General features: G+C 44.4%; 1 protein-coding gene across 1 annotated transcript; it reads right to left on the bottom strand.

Annotated features, from left to right (window-relative positions):
* Window positions 1–4,945: 4,945 nt before the first annotated feature.
* LOC142210297 (protein disulfide-isomerase-like) lies at window positions 4,946–14,763 on the bottom strand. The gene is made up of 11 exons (XM_075279365.1): window positions 14,532–14,763; window positions 10,592–10,798; window positions 10,090–10,223; window positions 7,817–7,954; window positions 7,153–7,257; window positions 6,917–7,042; window positions 6,549–6,749; window positions 6,331–6,451; window positions 6,075–6,256; window positions 5,888–5,971; window positions 4,946–5,795 (listed from the first exon to the last, which is right to left on the bottom strand). The coding sequence occupies exons 1-11, from the start codon at window positions 14,734–14,736 to the stop codon at window positions 5,718–5,720; spliced, it is 1,581 nt and encodes a 526-aa protein (XP_075135466.1). The 5' UTR covers window positions 14,737–14,763; the 3' UTR covers window positions 4,946–5,717.
* Window positions 14,764–25,478: the final 10,715 nt, after the last annotated feature.

Genomic DNA, 25,478 nt, shown 5'->3' with positions numbered 1-25,478 from the left:
GATAGATGTGAGGTACGGATAGAAGCACTGTGAGAGCCGCTCTCTGCGCATGCGCTTTATATCACCGGCTCGGCTGCTCGCGGTCCGTAGACTTAGCAGCTGGACAGGACGTCGTAGGCGGGAAGTGTTCTGATTGGCTGAGCGCGGTGTGTCAGTCAGCGCGGGAACGTAGGACGAGCTTGTGAGGTAACTTAGTACGGGAACTGGTCAGTGTCTGTATCACATGTGCCTGGGTGAGGAGAATTTAGGTGGAGACACCCCCTTAATGTTCTTCTTTGGAACCTTACATGTTATGTTAAAGAGGGTGGCCCGGATAAAGGCTTATGAAAAGAAAAAAATAAGATGTTGTGGCCTGTTTCTTGATTGCCTGGTGTTAGGAAACGGCAGGGGCGCAACTTCAAGAGGACCTTTTAGGGTAAGTTCATATGGAGATTTTTGGACCAGAACCTGAGGCACTCTGGTCCAAAAGCCGGGTAGCCGCGACTGAAAGCCAGTGCACTGCATCGGCATCCAGCGGCGGATTAGGCCCAATGAATGGTCCTAGTCCGGAGGAGGGAGCGTCTTCAGGCCGAATCGCGCGGCCACTCGGTCTAAAGAATGAGCGGATCCCTTTGATTTCAATGGGAGCCGTGTTTTTGGTCAGGATTTTGAGGCGGATACGGCCTCAAAATCCTGACCAAAAAACTATGTGTGAACTTGCCCTTGGTCACCTGCTGTTTTATATACCACTAGAAAGCTGACAGTACCCTGAATTTAGCTTTCCCGTTATGTGCCCCCCGGTGAAGAGCTATCGGTGCCGTTACCGTAGCGCTTCAGGGTGTTTCTGACAGATAGTCAGCGCTATGGACTCTACTGGCAGGAGCGGCGTTTCTCATACTGTCAGAAATGCCCTTCTGACGCTGAAGGGCAACGGCACCGAAAGCTCTCATCGGGGGCACAGAACCGTAAAGCCGATGAATTCAGCGCAGTCGGCTTTCTTGCAGTGCATAATACTGCATGTTCCCAAGGACATGAAAGGTCCTCTTTAACCCCTTAAAAACCCAGCCATTTTTCGGTTTCACGTTTTCATTTTTCCCTCACATTTCAAGAGCCATAACTTTTCAGTTCACAGTCACATGCGGGACAAATTGTACTTTGTAATTGCACCATTCAATGTACTGGGAAGCTGGAAAAACATTCAGAATGAGGAGAAAAAATGGAGAAAATTGGAGAAAAAATGCATTTGTGCCAAATTCATATGGGTTCAATTTTTACAGCGTTCACTGTTTGGTAAAAATGACGTTACCTGTATTCTGCGAGTCGGTACTAGAGATGAGCGAGATAGCATGCTCCTATAGGAATGAATGGACACAGCCAGGGCCGGCGTCCTGCTGCTTAACCCCCTGCACGCTGGCTTCTCCCATTCATTCCTATGGGAGCGTGCTATTCGAAACTACCTTTTCGAATAGTACTCGCTCATCTCTAGTCAGTACAAACATGGCGATACCAAATTTCTATAGTATTTGTAACGTCTTGATACTTTTTAACCACTGCCGGACCACCCATAGACTATAAACGTTCGGGAAGTGGTTGCCTAGTTCTGACAGGACGTACTGGTACGTCCAATCAAAACACAGCAGCTGCACAGAGATCGTGCAGCTGCCGATACTGGGAGCCGGCTGTAACTTCAGCCGGAGCTCCCAGAGAGATGGCAGGGAGGGTTTATTCCCTTCCCTGCCTTCTTGAACACTCTGTATACAGCGTCATGATGCGGCTGCCCTCTGACCCGGTCACGTGATCTGCCCGGCTCAGTGTCTTAGAAGAGCTGCTGGGTCCTAAAGGACCCAGATCAGCTCTGTAAGTGTAAAAAACAGAGTGCAGGAGGCTGGATTCCTCCTGCAACTGAGGCTAAATGTAGCAGCCTCAGTTATAAGGGAAATCAGCCTTCCTAACAAAAAAAAAAGTGATCAGATGTCCTCAAAGGTCTCTTATGGCTTGGGGACACAAAATAATTAAAAAAAATATATATAATATGCTAATAAAATGCCGTTATTGAAGGGATTCTACCACTAAAACACATTTTTTTCTAGTTAACACGTCGGAATAGCCTTTAAAAAGGCTATTCGTCTCCTACCTGTGGAAGTGCTCTCCGCCACGCCGTTCGTTCAAAATACCGGTTTATACCGGTATGCTAATTAGTTCTCTGGCAGCGATGGAGGCGTCCCCATTGCACCTCGAAAACCGACCGCAGCGCCGCCTCTCTGGTCTTCGGTGTCCTCCCCTTGCTTCTTCAGCGTCTGTCGGACGCCTGCGCAAGTACGCTCTGTTCGGCGAAGATTGCTGGTACAAACCGGTATTTTGAACGAACCGCGCGGCGGAGAGCACTTCCACAGGTAGGAGACGAATAGCCTTTCTAAAGGCTATTCCGACGTGTTAACTAGAAAAAAAAATGTGTTTTAGTGGTAGAATCCCTTTAAAGGTTATAGCCCCACCCCAGACAACACCATACAAAATAAAAATTACCGTAACGGAGGGGAAAAACTATTTTATAAAGTTTTTCATTGGCACTTTGTGTTATTAAATAAAAAAAATAATAAAGTGAAAACCAGACACAATTTCCCTCCTATTATGTTTATATTTTCCTGGATATAAAAAAAATTAACACATTTGAAAATAAAAACAAAAATAAAGCCCTATGTGTCCCCGAAAAAAGGCGCAGAAATTAGTTGAATGAGACATACGAGAAAAATGTTACAGCCCTCAAAACCGCACATACAAAAAAAAAAAACTGAAAATGTGTCTGGTCCTGGACCACAAATTGGCCTGGTACTGAAGTGGTTAAAAAAAAAATTAAAAACTTTGCAAAAGAGAAAAAAAAAAAAGTTTGTGTCGCCATGTTGTGACACTTGTAACTTTCTTATTTAGATGTATGAAGCTGGGTGAGGTGTCTTTTTATGCGGGACAATATGATGTTTTTATTGATACCATTTGGGGAAAGATCTGATTGTTTGATCACTCTTACATTTTTTTTATAGGAAGTAAAGGGTTGTAAAAAAAAAAAAAATGCTATTTGGATTTTTTTTTTTTTTTTTGCCGCTACACCATTCACCGTATGGGGTAAATGCTTTAATAGTTTGTGCATTTTGGAGCATGGTGATACCTAATGTGTTTACTTTTATATCTGATCTAGGGAAATGGGGGTGATGTGAACTTTTGTATTTTTTTTTTCTTATACTTTTACATTTATGATCAGACCCCCTAGGTACCTTGAAACCTAAGGGGTCTGATCGCTCATACTAGTCACTGCAATACTGTAGTATTGCAATGAATAGAAAATGCCATCACTTCTATTAGACGCTGGAAGCCTTCAATAGGCTTCCGTCTGTCATAGCATCCGATCGCCACCATCCGGTGCCGCTTCTGCAATTTAGACGCTGTGGTCCCATTTGTCCAGAGAAAGCAGAGAGCTGTCCCACGACTTTAGGCTCTGGTGTTGTAAGGTACGAGAATGAAACGGATTACAGGCAACAGCTAGAACGCAATCCATCATGAGCTGCAGAATTGACACTGCTTCTCTTCCTGAGCAATAGGTTTTCTGTAAAGCTAGAATTTTTATTTTCCCCCTGATTAGGTCTTTCTACTCTAGCAAAAGGAAGGTCATCTAAAAGTCTGATTTGAGGGCTAATCCTATGAATTTTTATCAGACTGGACCCTAATGGCAGACTTTGTACAGGAAGGCTACCAGGTAAGTCGCGAGCTCCTACTGCCTTACCAGACAACACCTTCATTGGTGAAGGAACTCTGCACCTAGCCTAACAGGAAAAAATAGTCTGCTTTTAATGTTACTATCAGGGTCAATCTCTCTGGTGTTGGCGCTGTGATGGTGGCAAGGTTATAAGAGAAAAGTTGTACCATAGTCTAAGCAAGGGTTTTACAGTTGAGCAGAGACTATTAAACTTACTGTCATAGGATGTGGTGATAAAACTCATACAAGATCAAGAGGGAACTGGATGGCTTCCTTGGAACTGAAGTATCAAGATTGGGGGAACTAGAAAACTTTTTTTTTGTGATAACGTTGTTACTAGGACTTAGTCCAATTGCCATATTTGGAGTTGAGAAGACACTCCCCCCTCCCGATGCTGGGTTCACACCAGCGTTCGGTCAGGTTATTGTCTTCTGCATGCAGAAGATGGAAACCTGTCATGCAGAGACTGGCCGTGAGCACCTTGGAGAGTTTTATGCGCTCTGTGGCAAACTTTAAAAAAAAAAAAAACACTTCATGTCCGTGTCCGGTTTAAGGAAAAAAAAAAAAAACCCGTTAAATCGCGCCCCAGCACACACAGCTGGAGACTTTAAGCCCATTGATTTGAATGGGCTTGAAACATTCCAGCAGGTTTCAGTCTCCTGCCCCTGTTTTGTGCAGGAAACTGAAACCTGCAGAACGGAGTACAGGTGCAGATGTGAACAAGCCTTCTGGGGCAAGTTTGTATCACCTTTATGATTTTAACTGCCTCATGACAAACTTTGTAGCTTGGACTTGTGTGCCTTTTCCAAAGGCTCTATTCAGATCACTTTACAGCCATTTAACTGATCCAAAATTTTTTTAAAAAAAAAAAAAAAAATATTCAACCACATGTGAATAGTTCCCCCCCCCCCCCATTTTTTTTTTTTTTTGTCTATGTAAATCTGTTTGCATGCTGTTTTTGTGTCTACTAAGTGGATGTGCTAGATGTAAAAACCATGATCCTTACCAAGTTCTGTTACCAAACTAGAAATGGCCAGGAAATCTGCCTGATGTATGAACTGAATTTTCTGACCGTTTTCCCTTGATGGTGCGCCATGCATTTTTCTTCCCCTTTGCATGCTGTGTCTTTTTTTTTCAGAAAAAGCAAATTACATACCACCAGTGGGTAGAGAGAACACTAGCTTTCTGTTGAGGGACAGAGCAGAAGATGGACCCAAGCAGTTTTATTAAAATTTATTTTTATTTGGCCAACACGCCCCAACTTAAATATGATGGAATGCTCTCAGAATCAGACGTTTCAAACCTCTAGTGACAAAACAAAGGAATAAAATAAAACGTGTCATATGTTGCAATCTCAGAGGCTGGGGTCCCGTAAGACAGGACAAACACAAATGGCATTAAATGTATTAAAGTACCGGTGGAAGGGCCACAACACTGGGAGCCTTTTACCAGGGAGGACTTCACACTGCATCAAATACTGAAAGCTGCCACAGACACCCACACACCATTGAAGGGCAGCATGAAAAGGTGCTGGAAGTGGGGATACAGTACTGCATGTACAGCTTGTATTATGGAACCCCACTTATTCTAACCTAAGAGTGGCTGAGAAGGGGGAAGGGCAGCCCTTTGTTCAGGTCACCAGCCATGCAGCTTTGCATTCATTCCATTTACAGAATGACATTCACAATGAAAGACAAAAAAAATTATAAGACAGGACAACAGTACAGAAAGCAACAAGTGCCAAACTTACATCAGGGCAAATTACTGAAAGTGTTAATTATGCACAGTGAAAAATAAACTCGACCATAAAACACAAGGCCAAAGCTCCCTTTACCACCAAAAATAAAGACCCTAACGTACAGATCTGGATGAAGTTTCCCTGGAGTTTTTTTTTTTTTTAGAGCTCCGACGGCATAAAAACATTCCTAAAAGTTGTTAATCCCCCCTCCACTCTTAGTGTCTTCTGGCTGTTGAAGTTTTAACTCTGTGGTCCTTATAATTCATCTTTCTTGTGTTGGTCATCTTCATCCTCCTCCAAATCTGGCTCCTCAGTCTCAAGATCCTCGAGGTCCTGCAAGTTGCAGAACAGAAGTTAGGTAATGGCTGCGGGACAACATGCACACTTATTTGATAACTTTGTCAAGAATGTCCAGGCAATCTCACCTCATCTGCAGCTCCATCCTGGCCACCACTTAACAAGAAGGTTGAAAATCCCTCTAATGTTCTCTCGCCATTGTAGTCGATAATCTGGCAGAACAAGTTTTATTAGTCAAACCATAAAAGATCAGTATTTGTGCCTTCAAGATAGCCTTTATTCTTGAAAAGGGAGTGTATAAGGTTAGTGACCTACCTTCCTCTCTGTTCCAGCTGGGAAGTATTTCAGGGTAGGGAAGCTGTGGATTTTAACTGCTTCAATTTCATTGGCTGTAGAATCCATTTTTGCAATGATAATGTCTGGATTGTCCTTAAACTTCTCTCCGAGTTGGTCCCAGATTGGAGTCAGCTGCTTGCAGTGACCACACCAGGGAGCATCTGAACAGAAAGTCAGTGTCATTTTAGGCATTCAAACCAGAATCTTGCAGGATTGGACTAGTCATTATACTCACAGAACTCAATGAATACATTCTTCTCCTCATCAAAGGCCACTTCCTCGAAGTTCTTTCCGACTAACACCTTCACTGGGTTTTTGTCCCAGTCCTCAGGTATGTCCTGGCTCATAAGATGGGGCTATGTAAAGAAAATAAGTGGTCTTAAATTGACATACTATAGAGAATTTAGAGAAGTTGCCCACTTGCAGGTCATCACTAACAGCAATAGCCCCTACCTTAACTTTGCCATCCAAGAAACGTTCACAGAAATCTTTGATTGTGTCAGCGGAGAGGTCATCGGTCTCTGGCTTAAATTTGGTCATCTCCTCTTCCAAGGTGATCAGTCTTACAGCTGGGCATTCCTCCTTTTTCAATCCAAAGAACTCCAGGATACGTTGGTTGTCGGTGTGATCGCTATCGATGAAGATGAAAAGGATCTGGGAAAGTAACAGCAACCATGTAAACAGTCAGAACAAAGCAAGACTCTGCATTCTATTGTCCAGTTGGAGATGCACAATAGACAGATGTGTATACCTTCAACAGAAGGCCCCAACATACACCTATACAGCAGCACATATCTGCCAAGGACTACCCCAGTGCTTACTTTTCCTTTGAAGCTTGTAGCTGCTTTCTTAAAGTTGTCTAGCTTGTCTTGGTAGTCAGATGCACTCTTTGGTAGGAACAAGAGAATGTGTGTCTTAATCTCTCCACCGAAGATCTTTGGTGCAGTCTAGAAAATATAAATGGCCATTAAATATGATAACTGGCACAATTCTTGAAGCCTTGTAAACAGACTAACATTGCAGCTCCACCATGTAGCTTAGAAGACAATCCTCTTACCTGTTCAGTAAACTCAATGACCAAAGGCAACTGGTTGGATTTTATGAAGTTCAGGACTTGCTCCTTTGTTGCTTCCCCATCATAGTTGTTCCTGCCTTCGTCAAACTGTGAAGATAAGTGACAGGTTACATGGTGGATGTGATAATAAATATCTAACCAAGTGTGAAGGAAAACAAGCAAATCCTTACAGTACAAGGGCACACAATGCCAATATGACCAGTGCTCGTCTTTACAAAAATGCTGACCTCAAGCATGCTACCAGAGATCATCAATGTGCCAGTTCTGACTTCCATTTGAATATACAACCCTAGGTCACCTAGTTATAAGTGACAGCTAGACCAGAAGCCAAACAATGCAAATGGATTGCCCAACTTCCTGACAGAATTAGCTGATGCCATCTGCACCTATGCCAGGAAAAAAGTCGAAGACAGGGTCTCACATTTCCTGGTAAGTTCCTAGAAGCCAACAATCTGAAGCATGAAGTCGGCCAAGTCTGTGACCATGTCAGTCACTGCATGTACCTAATCTCAGCTGTTGAAAAAAATCACATGTTCCAAGTACAGACGTAGTTACCAGTAGACAGCGAAACCTTTAGTATACAGCTTATGGAGGCCAGCTGGGACTGTACTAGTCTAGCGGCTAGCCATTTGCAGTCAGTCCTCACCTTCTTGAAAAGAACAACTTTGTCCTTGGTAACTTCATATTTTGAGAAAGCAGCATCGCTAGAAGTGATCCCAAATGGAAGGTCATCCACAGACTCTGCAGCGTGCAGGAAAGCCTTAGCAAGTTCACACTCTGGGTCCTGTGGGGGAGAGAAGAGAAGAAATGACAAAATTAATGAGCAGGTCACACTTTCCACATTTACCCATGAGCAACACATCAAAGCAAGCTGCATCCAAATCAATGGACACTTCATATTCAACAAAGAAGATCACCTTCCATAATGTCATATGCCCTATACATAGGTGGAGCCTTGGTTATAATGCAACCCATGTGGTTGCATGGGGCTCTGGACATCAGTTTGCCCCTGGGATTCTTCCAACAGGGAGCAGCTGCCATTTCTCACCCATCCCAGCTCCACACACTATTTTCAGCATCCCAATGTCATGTCCTGACATTGTTTAGCATCTGCATGTAGAGAGCAGCACCCCCTGGAGGTGGAAGCGGAGGCAGCCCTGCACACGACCAAAGATTGGCAAGCAATTATTTCCCTTATATGTGGGATTTTCTCACCTGCAAATGGCTGGCCAGTTCTGGTAAATAGGATGTGGCCTAAGTTTTGGTTAAAGGAGCCCCCATACATAATTATGTAATGACAAGCCTATAAAAAGTGGCAAGTGCATCCCCAGTTTAAGCCTTACATACAGTTACTAAATTTGAAGGAGAGGGAGCTTAAAAATAAAATTGACACTTATTTTTCCACAAGATTCAGGCGCACACTCCTGCAATTCAGACTATACAATATGTCTACTGTATCATATTCTCCTGCAGTTCTCCCCTGTTGGACTCCAAATCACATGTCCACTGGATACATGGCCATGCTACCGCCCAGTTCTTTAGTCCATTGTATGGTGGCTGTACTTAGGGGCTAAGCTAATGGTAATTCATTCAAATAGCAACACTAGAGCTCAATTCTAGGAGACTAACAGATGTTTCACCATTGGAGCCCAATTAGTTCTGGATAGTCCCTTAAGGCCAGGACCCCACAGGACATAAACGTCGCAAAATAGCAGCATTTTACAGTGCAAGCAAAGGGGATGAGATTCATGTGAATCCCATGCACACATTGCAGAAAAACGCAGCGTGGGCACACTGCGATTTTCAAAACTGTTGCGGTTTTGAAAATCACAGCATGTCAGTTATATCTATGGAAACGCCAGCAGCTTTCCCATAGATATAAATGGGACAGATAGTCCTGAGAAAAACTCTGCAAACTTTCTGTTGAAAGTGCTGCAGAAAGAACCACAATGCATTCATGCTGCGGTTCTTTCTGGAGCACTGTGATTACAGCTCGTGGGGTCTTAGCCTTAAGGCTGGTGCCCAACACTGCAGCTACTGTAAAACACTATTGCAGAGTGGATGGGATTCTGGCTAGTCCCATCCACACACTGAAGGGGGGGGGGGAATGCAGCATGCTAAATATACCTATGGAAACACAGATTTCTGTATAGCTATAACGGGCGGGAAAGCAAACAAAAGACATTGTTCTTCCACCAGTCTTTTCCTCAGTGGTTTTTTTTGGCTGCAGCTTGCTACATGTGGTCCAATTCTGGAAACAGGTTATCATTTTAGTTCCATTTAGTCTAGAATAAAATGGATCAGGATGTGGCACATTGAGTTTGAGAAACTTTTCTAACTTGTTGGGCAAGTGGGCATGGCTTAAACACAATAAAAATTAGACAGAATTCTGGGTCAAGTTAAGCTGAATAGTAAATTGTATAAAATTAAAGGTGTTGTCCCATCTCAAGGATCCTCTCTACTGGTAGCTTGTGTAAATTGAAGCCTTTTCCTAAATCTATTGCTTTAGAAGTGCTGTTTTGTTTGCCTGCTATGTGAACTTATTCCTCCTGTTTACAAAGTGGCTATAACCACAGACCTGTAAGCTAGGACAAGTGACATCACTTAGGGCAATTAGCTGAGCCAATTGCAGTTTGCTGATTAAGCCTGGTCTGTTATCTCTATGTAAACACAGATAATACCAGTCCATGCTGTATAAGCATCTGCATAATTATTTTGATACCTCAGTGCTGTTCAGGGAGAGGGAGAAATACAGGAAGTGAGAAGACGACACTACAGGCAAAGCTGAAACGGTGAGATGGGAAAACCCCTTTAAGACTAGACTGTAAAAATACAAGGATTTACCATCTAGCTTTGGTCATGGTCTAAAACTTAAGACAATTAGCAAATATGCTCCAGTATGAAAAAAAAAAAATTTACCTTAAAGAAGCCAATAACTGCAACTTCGCTGTTCTCAACCAAAGCAGCAACAGCAGCTTCATCTGCCAGAGTGGCAGCTGCGGGTCCGGTCCGTTTCTTCAGCCAGTTGACAATGTCTTCTGCCTCCCTGCCAGCTATGAACAGCACATATTAGACCCATACATGACTACTTTTGATCCATGTGGTGTTATTAAAAGTCTGTAATAACTCGTAGCATAATGTCTCTGGTTTTCACGTACACAGCTGTAATTTTATGGATGTGTGGGGCCAAAGGACCAAGCCACACAATATTGAGCAGGTCCTAGGTCTGTGCTTTTTGTAGCTTATTTATGGAGCATGTTGAAACCCAAAACCTGTATGCCATTGTTCTGTCTTACAATGTAACGCAAGCATGGTAGCCTACACAAACTGGTCACCAACACCCTCTGTACAAAGGACAAAAACTGCAACTCCACATCCTCCAAGTCACAGCACTCATTTACAAGAAAAAGCCAAGACTCACCTGCATAGTCTTTGGGTGAAGATTTGTCTCCATTTTTAAAAAACTTGATAGTTGGATACCCTCGGACACCATACTGTTGCGCCAACTCTGACTCTTCGGTAGCATCGACCTTAGCCAAGCGGATGTTTGAACCTTCTTCCTTTAGTTTCCTGGCAGCCTTCTCATATTCAGGGGCGAGGGCCTTGCAGTGTCCACACCAGGGAGCGTCTGTGGAAAGATGAACAATGATCAATAATCTAGAAACTAATTATCCACCACTTCCAACATCAGTGTTACAGGTTTCAGAGCCATCTACATGGGGCGAACATCTAAGATACCATGGCAGAGAACCAGCGCCCGGGCAGACGTGTCCGCATTAAACACTCATTATGAGCATTACACAGAGCGGACATTGCTGGAGATGGCTTTGTTTTAATGCCTGCTCCTAAAATAAGGCAGGACAGCTGTGCACAACAAGTTTGTGTATTCCTAAGGGGAGACATACCACAGATCACTACACCACAAATAGCGAATCCGCAGCATGGACTAAAGCATTAACAAAAAGTGGTCAAGTCTTCAAGGCCCAGCGAGAAACCTAGCGGCTATACATCTGGGTAAAGGACAGAGGATGCCAGAAATACAGACGTCAACATGTTAGTAATGGCTGCCCTGTAATCTACTTAGCTATGCATGTACTGGAGGTGGAGCAGATGTGAGTTAACAGTGTGCTCTGAGAACTGCCCGTTACAGCTTGTAATGCTGCAAAGAGCTCTGGAAACCATGTGTGAATGTAGATCTTCAAATTCCATTCACAGCAGGGGTGAGGAATCTACTGCAACAAAATTTAGGGTTCTTTTGTCAGAACAGATCTAGTCGATTGGCCTTCACCCTGGCATCACACACCGGACATCTTTCTCCCATTCATTTTAATGGTCGACTTAAACTAACAGAAGCCTGCCCCATTTACAGGCACGAAACCGCCCCCCACACACCAGTATTTGGAGTTTCCATCCCCAAATCCACAAGACTTCTCTGCATTTTCCAAGCAGGAACCTGGCAGACACCATTATAGTCTATGGGGCCCGCTTAAGAATATTAGAATTTTGTTTTTCGAGTCTCAAAGTGGACCTGAAGAATGGAGAGCGAATGCTAGTGTTAACCTAGTGTAAGAAATAAAGTGATTGGTGGGGTCCCAGGTGTCAGACCTCCACCAATCTTCTGTTCTAGAAGTTGGCTGTACTCACTTGCCTCAGGTTCCATACCATGTGACCAATGAACATGGCAGCAACAGTACAGCCCCATTCAAGTGTAGGCTGGGTGATAGGACATGAATATGCAAGACCCAGAAGACACCCTATGAAGTACTGTGATGTTCTGCTATTGCACACAAGACATCTGAACTTTGCCAACAACTACAAACAAACTGAGCCAAGAGTCAGATTATCAGATTAAGTCACTAAATGAGCTTCCAGTTTACTTACTGGTCTCCTCTCCAATAAAAAAAAAAAAAAAAAAAAAAAAATAGATGTGTAATTATTATGCAATTACATTTAGAATTCAGGACCCAAAAAACTTCCTAGTCTATTACATCAGCACTTCATTTTCTTACACGCCCTTACTATGAGACACAGTAAGAACAGGAAGCCATCAGCAAGCAGGATAGTGTCCATGTGTCTGCTCTGCAGACTGTAGGTGCAACTAAGGCAGAGTTCACATCCAAGGCAGAATCAGTTCTGGGCTGTTAAAGGACCAGAACACTAAAATAATGGACACATGAAGATCAACTGATCCCACTGGCTAATGGGGTTCCATTGGGTGACCATCCCTACAGCAAAAACGGGTGGTGTAAAGCAAGCCAGCCTTGAGTTGACATAAGGACACACCCAGTTTCTAATAAATTGCACCACTTACCAATTTGGTGCAGTTCCTTCCTAGCGTATGTCATTTTACATACCTACATGGCACTTCCAGGGACTACAGGACAAGGAATTCCTGTCTAGTCCTCGCTAATACATGATACGTACTCCGTGAAATGCTGAAGTCCTGGCGACAGTCACAGTGGCCAAGTAATGAAGTTTTAGCAATAAAACTGAAGACACCTCTAATAGACATTGTAAGTCATTATACAGCTTCATGTGTTGCACTCGAGGCTGCAGAACTTGGATCTAGGCCTATACATAGTTATGGGATTCTGATATACATCAGAAGACGTCAGCATTTATTTTTTCAGATTCCTTACGCTACCAACACAATTGTCACCGTTGCATGAAGAGTGAAGGCTTGAAAAAGTTACTATGAAGACTAAGCACTACCAAATATTTCCAACCAGGGTTGACGTGCCAGGTATTCTACTGATCAATCCTTCGGATCAGTGTGCCCTGTATACATAACTTGGTAGATCACACAAAGCTTCGTGTAGACGGCAGAATGCTTAGAACTGAGAAAGAGTAGCAACATACTTGTGACCTACTGCCCTATTCATTGGGACCCTCCCCTTTGTGAGATCCGAGATTGTCCCAGGGGTCAGGCACTCCCACCCCCAACATCACAGTCCTAGGAGAGCACTTAACACCCCCACCCCATCTCTGTATAACAGCCAACCAGGAGGCCACTAAAAGCCATGACATGGAGGTGCCAAGGACCATCAAGTACAGAAAGCTTGGGCAAAGGAAGTAAGCAACAGCCAAATACCTCTGCTGATGCCTGAGGGCATTGGAATCAAGCATGTATCCTCCCCATACTTTGTTACTTCGTGTACAGGGTGCACCTACTATCATGAGACACTTATCTGACCCTGTTGGGACCCAAATTTGGAAGATTCCATGCTAGTATGTATGAAGTCCTAAGATCTACTGCACGAGGGTTAACGTGAGCTGGAAAATAAAGATTTAAAAAGTGGGGAGGATTTCCTTACATCGGTGATGCTCGATTCTAGGAGTCCCAGCTTCACTATGTATAGTACATGTGACAGGTGCAGGACTCCTAGTGTCACATTACCAAAATTCAGTCAATATACTCTAAATTTTGGAGACCAAATGCCAGGGGGTGTTCTGGGTATACACACACAGGATTAAGTTTTTACTGTCCACAGAAATGGATCCGTAGTCTGCAAGTCCTTATATAGTCACCTTATCACCTACACAAGCTCTTACAGGGGAATCCATGTCACAAATAGACACGAATACGTCCTGCTCCATGTTTTGCAGACAGATTCCACCACCCAGACACCAATTTGTAAAGACAATGGATGTGTAAGGGGGTGTAACAAGTCGATGTGCATGGGGCGTCACCCCAGCACAGTAATATATCATTGAGGGTATAGCAATAAGATGTGCGGTGCTCATGTACACAATGCAGGGTCTGTTGTATACTTCAGTACCCCATAACATCACCTTGGGACAGAGCTGCTTTACTACTTTGTGTACAGGGTGCAGCACATGTACAAACACTGCCCCTCTGCACAACAGGTCAGCAGTGGTAGTGACATCCTGACTGCACCAACCCTGGAGTAGGCCTATAAGATCCAGGCACTACAGGAACTCACACCAGGCACAGGCCTGCCAAGTCAATGGCTATAGCATGACAAGAAGACACTGGGCCTGAAGGTAATATAATAGAAGTCAGTGACAGGAGCAGCAATGGAGGGTCAGCACAGTCACTGGCTAAAGTCCAGACGTCACACCAAGTCTCCACTACCAAGTACACGTCAACCAAACTTCAGGCTCCGCCCACCACCACAGACCGCGTTCCCCGATTGGCTTAAAAAACTTCGCTGATTGGTCGAGACGACCGTCAATCAGTGCCAGGACATAGACCTGCCCAGGTGTGCCCGCATTGTAGGGGCGCTAACCCCTGAGGGTCTCTTACACCCAAACCCCCCCCCCAGTACCCCTGCAGCACCTGACACCCCCACACACAGTGCGCCCGTCCCCTAACACCCGTCCAGTCCCGGCTCACTCACAGAACTCCACCATCACGTAGTCATTATCCTTCAGCACTTGGTCGAATGTGTCCTTCTTCAGCACCAACACATCGTTCTCTTCGGCGACGTCGGCCCGGACGACAAAGGCGCCGAGTAGGGCGGAGAGGGCTACAAGGACTGCAGAAGGCAACATGACGGATCCGGTGTACGGGACGTGGCGCTGTGAGGGCCGCTCTCCGCGCATGCGCTTTATATCACCGGCTCAGCTGCTCGTGGTGCCTTCTGACTGGGCCGCTAAACAGGACGTCGGACGTGGGAGGCGGGAAACGTTCTGATTGGCTGGGCGGCGTGTCAGTCAGGACGAGCTTGTGAGGTAACTTACGACGCGTCCTGGGGACGGCTGCAGCCTGCGACTTGTTGCTGTCGAATCTCCCCTCCCTCCAATTCTTCACCTCCCCCTTCTCCTATACGGACGTGACTAGGGGAACATATACCCCCCAGCCCCCACCTCCCCCACTGGTCAGAGCGCCCCTTACTTCTCTTATTCCAGATCTGACACGTCATGGTTAATGTCTGCCTCACATGAGTCTGGCTGAGGAGAATTTAGGTGTAGAGACCTCCACTAGTCTCCAATATTAAAGGGATTGCCTAGGTTTCGTGCAAAAAAAAAATTAAAAAATTCTTTTGGAGCCAGTCACTTGTTTCTCGGACTGGTGTTACGACACGGTCGTCGTTGCGCTTCGTTCCCACCTGTTGGGGAGTCCTATAAATATGAGTGCCCATATGAATGTCCCTCGTTCTAGTGATAATATTTCCAACTTCCCTTCGGAGCAGAAGTTACGACGTCCCGTTCGATAGCGATGTCCCGGTCGATAGCGATGTCCCGGTCTATAACGATGTCCCGGTCGATAGCGATGTCCCGTTCGATAGCGATGTCCCGGTCGATAGCGATGTCCCGGTCGATAGCGATGTCCCGGTCGATAGCGATGTCCCGGTCGATAGCGATGTCCCGGTCGATAGCGGTGTCCCGGTCTATAACGATGTCCCGGTCGATAGCGATGTCCCGTTCGATAACGATGTCCCGGTCGATAGCGATGTCCCGTTTGATAGCAATGTCCCGTTCGATATAATGGACAGGGGTGACCAGTCGCTGGCCGCCACCATCACTTGGCATTCAAGAAAATGTGTCTTTGGCCAGGGCAACGCGTGCCGTAGTTTCAGAAGATGGAACAGTTCAGCACACTTAGGGACTATTCACATGGAGGAATTTGAGGTGGTTTTATTACTCAAATTCCTCTCCAAATACCGGCACAGAGGAACGACTGTCCAGAGCTTGCGAAAGGAAGACCTATATTTCCCCTATCCTTGGGTTCCTTACCAGGATCAGTTCTCCTGGGCCCCACGAGAAATATATTTGTGCTAGATATGCGACATGCATCACGCCTTATTATTCAGATTCTAAACGTCTGAGGAAGGGCTCTCGAAGGCTGAAACGTTGCTCTTTGCTCTTACAGTATCTACCCCTGTATACGATATATTGGTCTAAGGGCTCGTTCACATCTGCACCTGATCTCCATCTGTCGGGTTTCCAACAGACAGTGTTCGGCCGTGAGTGGTGGAGAGCGTTCTGTGCTCTCAGCGGAGAAACCGTTTTTGTTTTTTTTAACCGGACACAAAGTACTGCATGGTTAAAAAAAAAAACGGTTTCGCCGTGGAGATGAATGGGATTGAAAAGCGAATGCAGGTTTCCGTCTCCTGTCCAGTTTCGGGCAGGAAACGGAAACCTGCATAACAGAGGTCGGGGCGCAGGTGTGAACCCGGCCACACATGGAATAAAATAAAACTTAAAAAGCAAGCTCAACTACTTGGAGTGCTGTCCATGCTTTAAAACAAGCTTCTATTTAAATTGGTGGAATAAGTGCACCCATCTGCAAGCTAAGGAGAGTGCTGCTCACTAGAGTTGAGCGAGTACTGTTCGGATCAGCCGATCCAAACAGCACGCACGCATTGAAATCAATGCACGCGGCGGGTTAAGCGGCCGGCCGCCGTCAAACCGGAAGCACCAGGTGCTTCCATTCATTTCAATGCATGCGTGCTGTTCGGATCGGCTGATCCGAACAGTACTCGCTCAACTCTACTGCTCACATGAATATTGTATGATTCGGTACAAAAGAACCGCCACAGAAAACCAAAACTGAACTTTGACTTTACATCGCAGGGGTGAGATTACTCCATAGGAAACACGGTAGTTTGGATGTTATTGCTTTGACTTTTTATATATTTTCCTTCTCTGCCTTCCACAATTCATAACTTTCATTTTTATTGTAGTTTTTTTTGTTTGTGGTTTTTGCAGCTCTGCAGGAAGAAGCGTGATGCGTTGCTGCTACAGTTTTTCCTGGAGGGCTTTTTTTCTTTTTTTTTTTTACTGTGGGACGTCCCGTGGGGCCTAAGGGTGAGTTCACACAGAGTAAAGTGCCGCGTGATGTGGCAAAATCACGGCCGCAAAATAGCGCTGCGTATACGATCCCGGCTCCCATTGAAATCAATGGGAGCGTATACGGCCCGCAAAAGCTCACGTGGCGTATACGTGCCACATCACGTGGCACTTTACTCCGTGTGAACTCACCCTAAGGCTGAGGCCCCACGTTGCAGAAACACAGCTTTTTTGTTGTAGATTTGGCTATGTTATCCTGAGCCAAAGCCAGGAGTAGATTGGGAAGAAGGGAGTGGTATAAGAAGCTTCCTACCTGTTTCCCATTCCTTTTGTAGCCATTCTTTGCTTTGGCTCAAAAAAACGCAGCATTTCTGCAACGTGGGGCCTCAGCCGTAGGCCTCCTGCACACAAATGGCATGGATGGGGTTTTCACTGACCTGTACATAAAAAACGAGTTGCAGGGCTGCAAATGTGGACAGGTATAGGACCTGCTCCATAATTTACAGCTCTTCAATTTGGCCTGGACACACAGCTGCAAAAACAACGTATATGTATGGGCCCATTGATATATAATATAATAGTCCATAATTTTATCCACATTTGTGGATAAAAAGTATGGTCATGTGCGTCATATTAATAGTAGTTAACCCCATCATGTCCCTCACATTAGCCCCTGTGTGCTGTACATAATGGTTACTGATAAGTGAAAGACATGGAGGTAATAATTAAGTATCTTCATTATTAAGGTCCTTAATTAGTACCTCCATTTGTCTCACATAGGAATAACCCTTATGAGAGGCACACGGGTTAATGGGAGGGACATGATTGGTGTAATTGCTATTAATATGAGGCACATGGAGTTACTAAAACTAAATAACCCCCAATACCTGACATTAATATGAATAATAACCTACCATGTACCTGTTTTTTTTGTTACTTTCACTTTGCTTGGAGCTCTCCTCCTTCTCCTCTTCTTTGCAGGATGCAGACGGCCGCAACTCCTCGCTGTAGTAGGCAGGGTCCTTGTGCTGTACAGTGATGAGCTCTGACAATCTGTTTGAAAACTCAGTCCGGTCTCTGTCAAAATCACTGATTGAAAAAGTCCTGCATAAGGGACTTTTTTGTCCAGCGGTTTTCGTTAAAAACAATGGACACGAACTATAAGATCCACACGCAATGGTACAGATTCCATGGGTTACGATGGCTCAAATCTGGTGGGGATATACACCACTATGCTCCTTTTGGTCAGATATCTGTTGCATTATTAGGATGGTCAGTGGCAACCCTTTGGATGATGACATCGCCCTTCTTCTTCTTCTTTCTATCTTCCAGCGTAAGTTTAAGAAGCATACTCATAAACGACTAAGCTTCCTATTGGTAGCTGCGAGGTCCGTTATCCCTAGATTGTGGAAATCCATGAAAACCCAATCTCTGCTGTTGTAGCTTCAGGAGGTCTTACGCATAGATCGATAGCATGGAGAATCTGCTCGCGGAATTGAAACAAGACGATAGAGCCCACCAACAGACGTGGCTTCTGTGGAATCATTTTTACTACTCTGCAGAGTTCCCGTCTGCCTTCCCCTCTGTGTCCTCTTGACCTTTATTTTCCCTCAAATTCCTCTGAATTTCTTTGTTATTTACATGATGTAGTTTTGCCTTTGTTTTTGCTCTTGCTTTTCATATATTACTCTGTTGCGACAGAGCATTTGTTTCCTTATCCTCCCCATGACTTCTCCTGCTGCCCACTTAATGTTCCTTGTTCTCCCCAACCCTCTCTTACATTCCCCTGTCCTCCCTTATGTACCACCTATGTTGACACCTTGTTTGATTTGTGTTCTGTTCCTAAACAAAACCTTAATCAAACTACCGTAGTCAGTGGGGTCCATCAGGCTGCATGTGTGTCTGCTCTTGTAGTTTTACTTTATTTGCAAATGTGAACATGGAATAACTTTGTTGGATTTGCAGGTTTTTGTTTCACACTTTATATCGGAAAAGATTACGTCTCCCATAATGACTATCTAATTAGCTGATTCTTCTATTATATTGGGAGACTTATTACACAGTCCAGTCATATTAATGTGACCAGAGCCTACTTTTGACATTCACATTAAATAACCAATCGCAGAAGGCACGTGTCATCAGCCATCTGGGTGCATTCATCATTGTGGAAGGCACGATGGATCAACACAAGTATGCATCTATCCTTGTGGACCATGTTCACCCCTACATGCGAATTGTTTTTCCTCAGGATGATGGCATCTACCAGCAGGACAATGCGACGTGTCGTAAAGCTCGCAGTGTATGTGCGTGGTTCGAGGAGCACCAGGATGAGTTTACCGTACTCCCTTGGCCAGCAAATTACCAGGACTTTAACCCAATCAAGAATCTGTGGGACCGCCTCAATCAGGTTGTTCATGCCATGGATGCTCTACCGCGTAACCTAGCGCAGCTGGCCACAGCACTGGAGTCGGCATGGCTCAACATCTAGTGATCATCATCACAACATCCCCTCTCTTCCTGCATGTCTCGCAGCGGTCCGCTCTGCCAAAGGTGGTTATTCTGGTTTTTGACAGGTGGTCACAATAATGTGACTGGACTGTGTTTAAATCCCTATTAGTATTTTATTTTGTTTCATTCCCTTATTTCCATCCGTATAGAAATTTTCTTCCCGGATATTGTTTCTCAGTTCAGTCTTTAGGAAGGATTCTACATATCCTCCGTATATACTCGAGTATAAGCCGAGTTTTTCAGCACAGTTTTTGTGCTGAAAAAGCCCCCCTCGGCTTATGCTTGAGTCAGGCAAAAAAAAAAAAAAATCTTTTTTTCAATTTTTTTTTTTTTTTTTTTGGGGGGGGGTCTATGACCAGCCGCAATAGTAATGTATATTATCTCCCACCATAAACTAGTGAAGAGAAAAAATGAAGCTTTAAAAAAATATATAATTTAAAAAAAAAAATAAAAGTTCTAAATCCCTCCTTTCCCTACAATACATATAAAAGTAGAAAATTGCTGTGAAACACAAACACATTAGGTATCCCTGTGTCTGAGAGTACCCGGTCTACTGAATATAGGGCAGTGATGGCGAACCTATGGCACGCGTGCCAGAGAGGGCACGCAGAGCCCTCCATGCTGGCACGCGTGCGGTCGCCCGGATCGCTCACCAACAGGGAATCCGGTACACGATTCCCCGTTGATGAGCGATCACTGCCTTCAGTTGTATGTGCAAATGCACATACAGCTGAAAGCTGTCAGGGTAGGCCGCGGATCGCGCGACCGCGGCCTACACTGGCTGCAGAGTTTGACCTCTGCCCCGACGCGGGCGCGATGACGTCATCAGCGCCGCCAGTGACAAGAAGGTGGATGCCGGCGGCTCTTCAGGGTTGAGTATGAGAGTGGCTCACTGTGTATATGATGTTGGGGGGAGCGCTTATAATACTTGGTGGGGTGTATGATACTGGGGGGGAGTGTATAATACTGGGGGGGCTTATAATACTGGGTGGGGTGTATAATACTGGGGGGAGTGTATAATACTGGGGGGAGTTTATAATACTGAGGGGGCTTATAATACTGGGGGGAGTGTATAATACTGGGGGGGCTTATAATACTGGGTGGGGTGTATAATACTGGGGGGAGTGTATAATACTGAGGGGGCTTATAATACTGGGGGGAGTGTATAATACTGGGGGGGCTTATAATACTGGGGTGGCTTATAATACTGGGGGGTGTACTAAAGAGCATATAATACTGGGGGGGGGCCTATTTATAAGCACACAATACTGTGTGTGGATGCCACTGTGGAGCATATAATCCTGTGGGGGGGGGACACCTACTGCGGAGCATATAACACTGGGGGGCTACTGTGGTACTGTGGAGAATATAATATTGTGTGGTGGGCCCACTGCAGAGTATATAATACTGTCTGGGGTCCCCTCACTATTTATATCACACAGTATCTGTTTTATAGCAGACGTGATATTAGTACAGGATGTAAGATTACACGGTAACTATAAAACAGATCCTATGCGATGTAAATAGTGAAAATTAATTGTTCAAAGTACCAAATGCCGAGACCTTTACATTTCAGTACAACGTTGTTTGTATTATTGAAAGCTCTGTAAAGCCCCACATGACTGTAATTTTTGGTCAGTAACTGTCCGCAATTGTGGATCCGCATAGTATTAAGTCTATATTGTCGTGTTGGCACTCCGCGAAAATTTTGTGGGTTTTGGGTTGCAGTTTGGGCACTCGGTCTCTAAAAGGTTCGCCATCACTGATATAGGGGATCTGCAGTGCTCCTGTTCCGTCGGGAGGGGTTAATAGGAGCACTGCAGATACCCTATATTCAGCCAGGCTGAATTCCAAGTGGGGGGGGGGGGGAAACAATCCTCAAGCCCAGGGAAGGGGCAGACAGACAACCAAAACAGCCCCTCCCCTTCCCCAGCACCCAGCAACTACTGCACCCAAAAACTCCGACCATTTTAATTTTTGAAATTTTCCAGTAGCTGATGCATTTCCCCCCCTCGGCTTATACTCGAGTCAATAAGTTTTCCCAGTTTTTTGGGGTAAAATTAGGGGCCTCGGCTTATATTCAGGTCGGCTTATACTCGAGTATATACGGTAAGCAGTTTTTTTTATTCTTTTCGTTAGATCACCTATAGAGTTTAGTATTATCCAAAAATGTTACCACTATTCAAGTATATGGCAGGGTTCACACCACCGTTGGATTCGGTTATGAAGGTTTGACTGAACCATGTAATTTTTTTATACTGTCCGGGTTTGGGGGTTTTTTTTGCTTCTGCTTTCTGAGCATTCGCAGAAAAAAAAAGGACACAACATAACGGACAATATCTAAATGCTAGCAGGTACTGTCCATTATAACTCCGTTATCCATAGAATTCAATGTTAAAAAAATAACGGATGCTTGCCATCAGTAAGAAACCGTTTTTGTTAATGAACACAAATGTCCTGCATGTGGGATTTTTTTGTCCACGAAAAAAACGGGGTTGTGATGGATTGTGTGTAAACAGACATTAACAAGATAAAGTCCCATTGAAATGAGTAGAAATTTTAAAAGATTTCTGTGCGCTCCACAGTGGCCCCTGACAGTATTATATTCTCCACAGTGGCCCTCACATAGTATTATATTCTCCACAGTGGCCCTCACACAGTATTATATGCTCCACAGTAGACGCTCTACACAGTATTCTATGCTCAAAAATGGGTCCCCACACAGTATTATATGCTCCACAGTAGGTGCTCCGCACAGTATTCTATGCTCCAAAATAGATCCCCACACAGTATTATATGCTACTTACCTGCAGTCCCAAGAAGGTAAGCAGCGTCCTCCATCTTCTGACTACAGGCACTGATGACTTATGTCACCGCGCCTGCATCGGGGCAGAGGTCACACTCTCTGGGCCAGTGTAAGCCACAGGACCCATGGCCTACACTGACAGTTTTCAGCTGTATGCAAACAAAGTGATCACTCACTAATGGGAAAGCGAAAACAATCAGGGTGACGGCACATGTGCCAACAGGGAGGGATCTGAGTGCCCCCTCTGACACACGTCCAATAGGTTCACCAACACTGCTATAGGGTACATACAGTTACAATCCAGAATACAAACATCAGAAAAACTGTATTTATAATCAAAAATCTGTAAAGGTAGACTTTCTAAGAATCAACAAATCAAAATATAAATCTGAAATATCTATAGTCTAAGACCAAAGTACCATGAGGGGGAAAAGACTGGTAGAAAATGTCATTAAACATGCCAACATATATTGTAGGAATGGAAGAATCAGTAAGGCAGAAATCGGCACAATGTCAAGGAAAAAGCGAACAAACATGGCCATAAATTCAGAAGAATACAATCTCTGTAAAGCACTGCAGTGTATGATGCAGGGCATGGTGCTAACACATCATGGGTTGTTCTTGGATTGGGTTACATATACTGTATATAAACCTCTTCCCCCTGTCTTATATATCCAATCTTCTCTGTAGAGACTGTATCCCTGTACATTAACACTTATCATCCAGCTATGGCTTTCTTATCTCCACTATGTCACTTTCATATTCCAATGTTGTCACTTCTCGTTCCATCTTGTCGAGGCTTCCCCTATTACTGTACATCCACTTTAAGTGTTTCCCTTCGTCTCTGTTTCGCACTGTCACGCTTCCCTCTCTCCGGGAAAATTTTGTTTTCTAAGCTTATTTATTCTTGCGTTACCAAAGAAAATCAATGTCTTGTGCGTCCAGTAATCTGTCATGTCATTGTGTTCACTGTGTATAGTGATAGTAGAGTCAGTAGGTTTACTTTCTTTTTTATATGGAGTACAATTCTACAAGCAGAAAAATAACAGTATGTGCAAATATTTCAGGTTGGTGTGAAACATAAGGAATGATGTGTCCTATATGATAAACCAGTCAGAGGAATCACTTCTACTGTAGAGAAAAGTTGAGTAAGGTAGCAGCTAAGAAACAGTGGGTTGTTTCATAGGGTTAAATGTACACTGTGAAGCTGGGTTCACACCAGCGTTGGCTCTCCGTACAGGGATTCTGTTTCCCTCTCCATACTAAAAATGCGGAGAGAAAAGCACTGCTGCCGTTTTTGGGCGGAAACCGTGCAGACCCCATTATAGTATATGGGGGTCTCTGGGCTTCTGCGGATAACCAATTTTTTAAGCAGATTAGGTTTCCGTTCGGGGGGTCCCCAAGTGGAACAGAACAGAAACCCGAATGCTGATGTGAACGTAGCCTAAGTTTTTCCAAAACTGGTTCCACCCTACCTGCGTTCTTTAAATCCATAGGCAAGAGTGCCTATTTCCCACACAATATTATGTGCTCCACAGTGGGCCCCCAGACAGTAGTATAGGCTCCACAATGGAACAGGACGGAAACCCGAACGCTGATGTGAACCTAGCCTAAGTTTTTCCAAAATTGGGTCTACCCTACCTGCAGTCTTTAAATCCATAGGCTAGACCTCTTGTCACAAGATTCCCTGAATCTACTGGCCATACCTCTTAAACTACCAGACATAATAGCATGTAGCAGCCACAAAAGGACCAGGGGGCATTCTTTTGTTGGGGCAAAACCTGCCCCCTCTGGTATGTCAGCATAGTTCCTAAGTAGTAAATACGAGCAACTCGCAGACACGGAATAAGCTAAAGACAGAGACTTGGTGCCCTAAAAACAGATTTAATGAAGAAAATGGGAGTATATGAGATACTACACCAATAAGGCAAATTAATCACATGTGAAACTTATGAAAAGAAATCTTTACCTTGAAAAATAATGAAAACATGAATGACCATGAACAAAAAGAGGAGTATCTCTTACCAACCAGATCTGGCCCAATGCCCAGAATATATTATCTGAAGGCTACTAATTGCTAATTCACCAAAAGTTTTTAATCAGTTCAAACATGACTATAGGCAGACAAAATGGAGCAATACCAGATGGCGTCCTAACTTACTTTATAGGCAGAGGAAATGCATTTTAGGCTTCTATATGGGAAGGGATTCTTTGCAGTAAAAGTAGTAAAACTATGGAATGCTCTGCTCTTATCGTGCGCTAGTTCAGGGTGTTATCCGGGGTTTTCACGGATAGCACACTGACCCATTCATTTCTATCGGCCAATGCACACAACCATCATTTCTACAGATCCGTGTGCGGGTCAACAGTCCATGCGTTAAAACTCAGGACAGGTCCTCGTGCTTGCTGACCGGAATGAATGGGATCTGGGTGGCTGCTCGCGCACACGTCATGACACAGATAAAATAGCAGGCTACAAAAATGGTGGAGTCTGAATCTTAAAACATATCAGGAGAAGCTTAAAGGACAATATGAAATTACCGTAGTTGGGGGAAAGCCAGAAGCAATATTGCAAAAAATGTATTTAGCCGAAAGAGTAGTAGAGCCTTGGAACAAACTTCCAACAGGAGTGGTGGGAAATCTACAGTAAATGAATGTAAGCATGACGGATATACACACACGTCTAAACGGAGATAAAAATGGACCATGTGGTCTTTTTTTTTTCAACCATTCTATGTTTCTATAAGACTTGCAAGACGCGTAGGAAACAGTGGCCAATTGCATCTGGGCTTCAGAACAGCTCATGTATTGTGCAGTAAAATGCAAATGTGTCTAGGGGGTGTTCTCTCATGGAACAAACATGCTTCATTCCCCTTAGAGGTAAGGGAGAAGGCGATTGAATTAGGAAATAAAAGGTCCTTCTCCATTATTTATTCGAGACCTTCTACTAGGTATCGCGGTAACGTCAGACACATCATTATTTAGGCTGCACTCTGGTAAGAAGTACATGGACTAATGTAGAAAGTATAGGAGTTGGTGCTCGGCACTTGTCACACAGTAGTCAGGGAGATGGGCAGCCAGGTACATTGACAATACAGGACAGTGATAGCCTATGTAAACAAGATAGGAGGAACAATGGCTTGAAAGCACTGAGGCCTTGGCCATTGGAACACAGAACAGATCTGAGGGAACTGTAGAAGGGAAATAGCAGGTCTGACAAGAAAAATGGACTCGGTAG

Source organism: Leptodactylus fuscus, chromosome 6 (assembly GCF_031893055.1).
Source record: "Leptodactylus fuscus isolate aLepFus1 chromosome 6, aLepFus1.hap2, whole genome shotgun sequence".
In the NCBI taxonomy this organism is placed as follows: domain Eukaryota; kingdom Metazoa; phylum Chordata; class Amphibia; order Anura; family Leptodactylidae; genus Leptodactylus; species Leptodactylus fuscus.
Note: the sequence above shows the minus strand (reverse complement) of the source record. Positions and strands in the feature narration are given on the sequence as shown.

Bases quoted from the DNA above. Each gene is read 5' to 3' on its own strand.
- LOC142210297 (XM_075279365.1), bottom strand. From the start codon at position 14,736: ATGCGCGGAGAGCGGCCCTCACAGCGCCACGTCCCGTACACCGGATCC. The intron at 10,799-14,531 runs GTGAGTGAGCCG...ATCTTTCCACAG, and splicing joins CTACGTGATGGTGGAGTTCT to ACGCTCCCTGGTGTGGACAC. The intron at 7,043-7,152 runs GTAAGAGGATTG...TATATTTTCTAG, and splicing joins TCATTGAGTTTACTGAACAG to ACTGCACCAAAGATCTTCGG.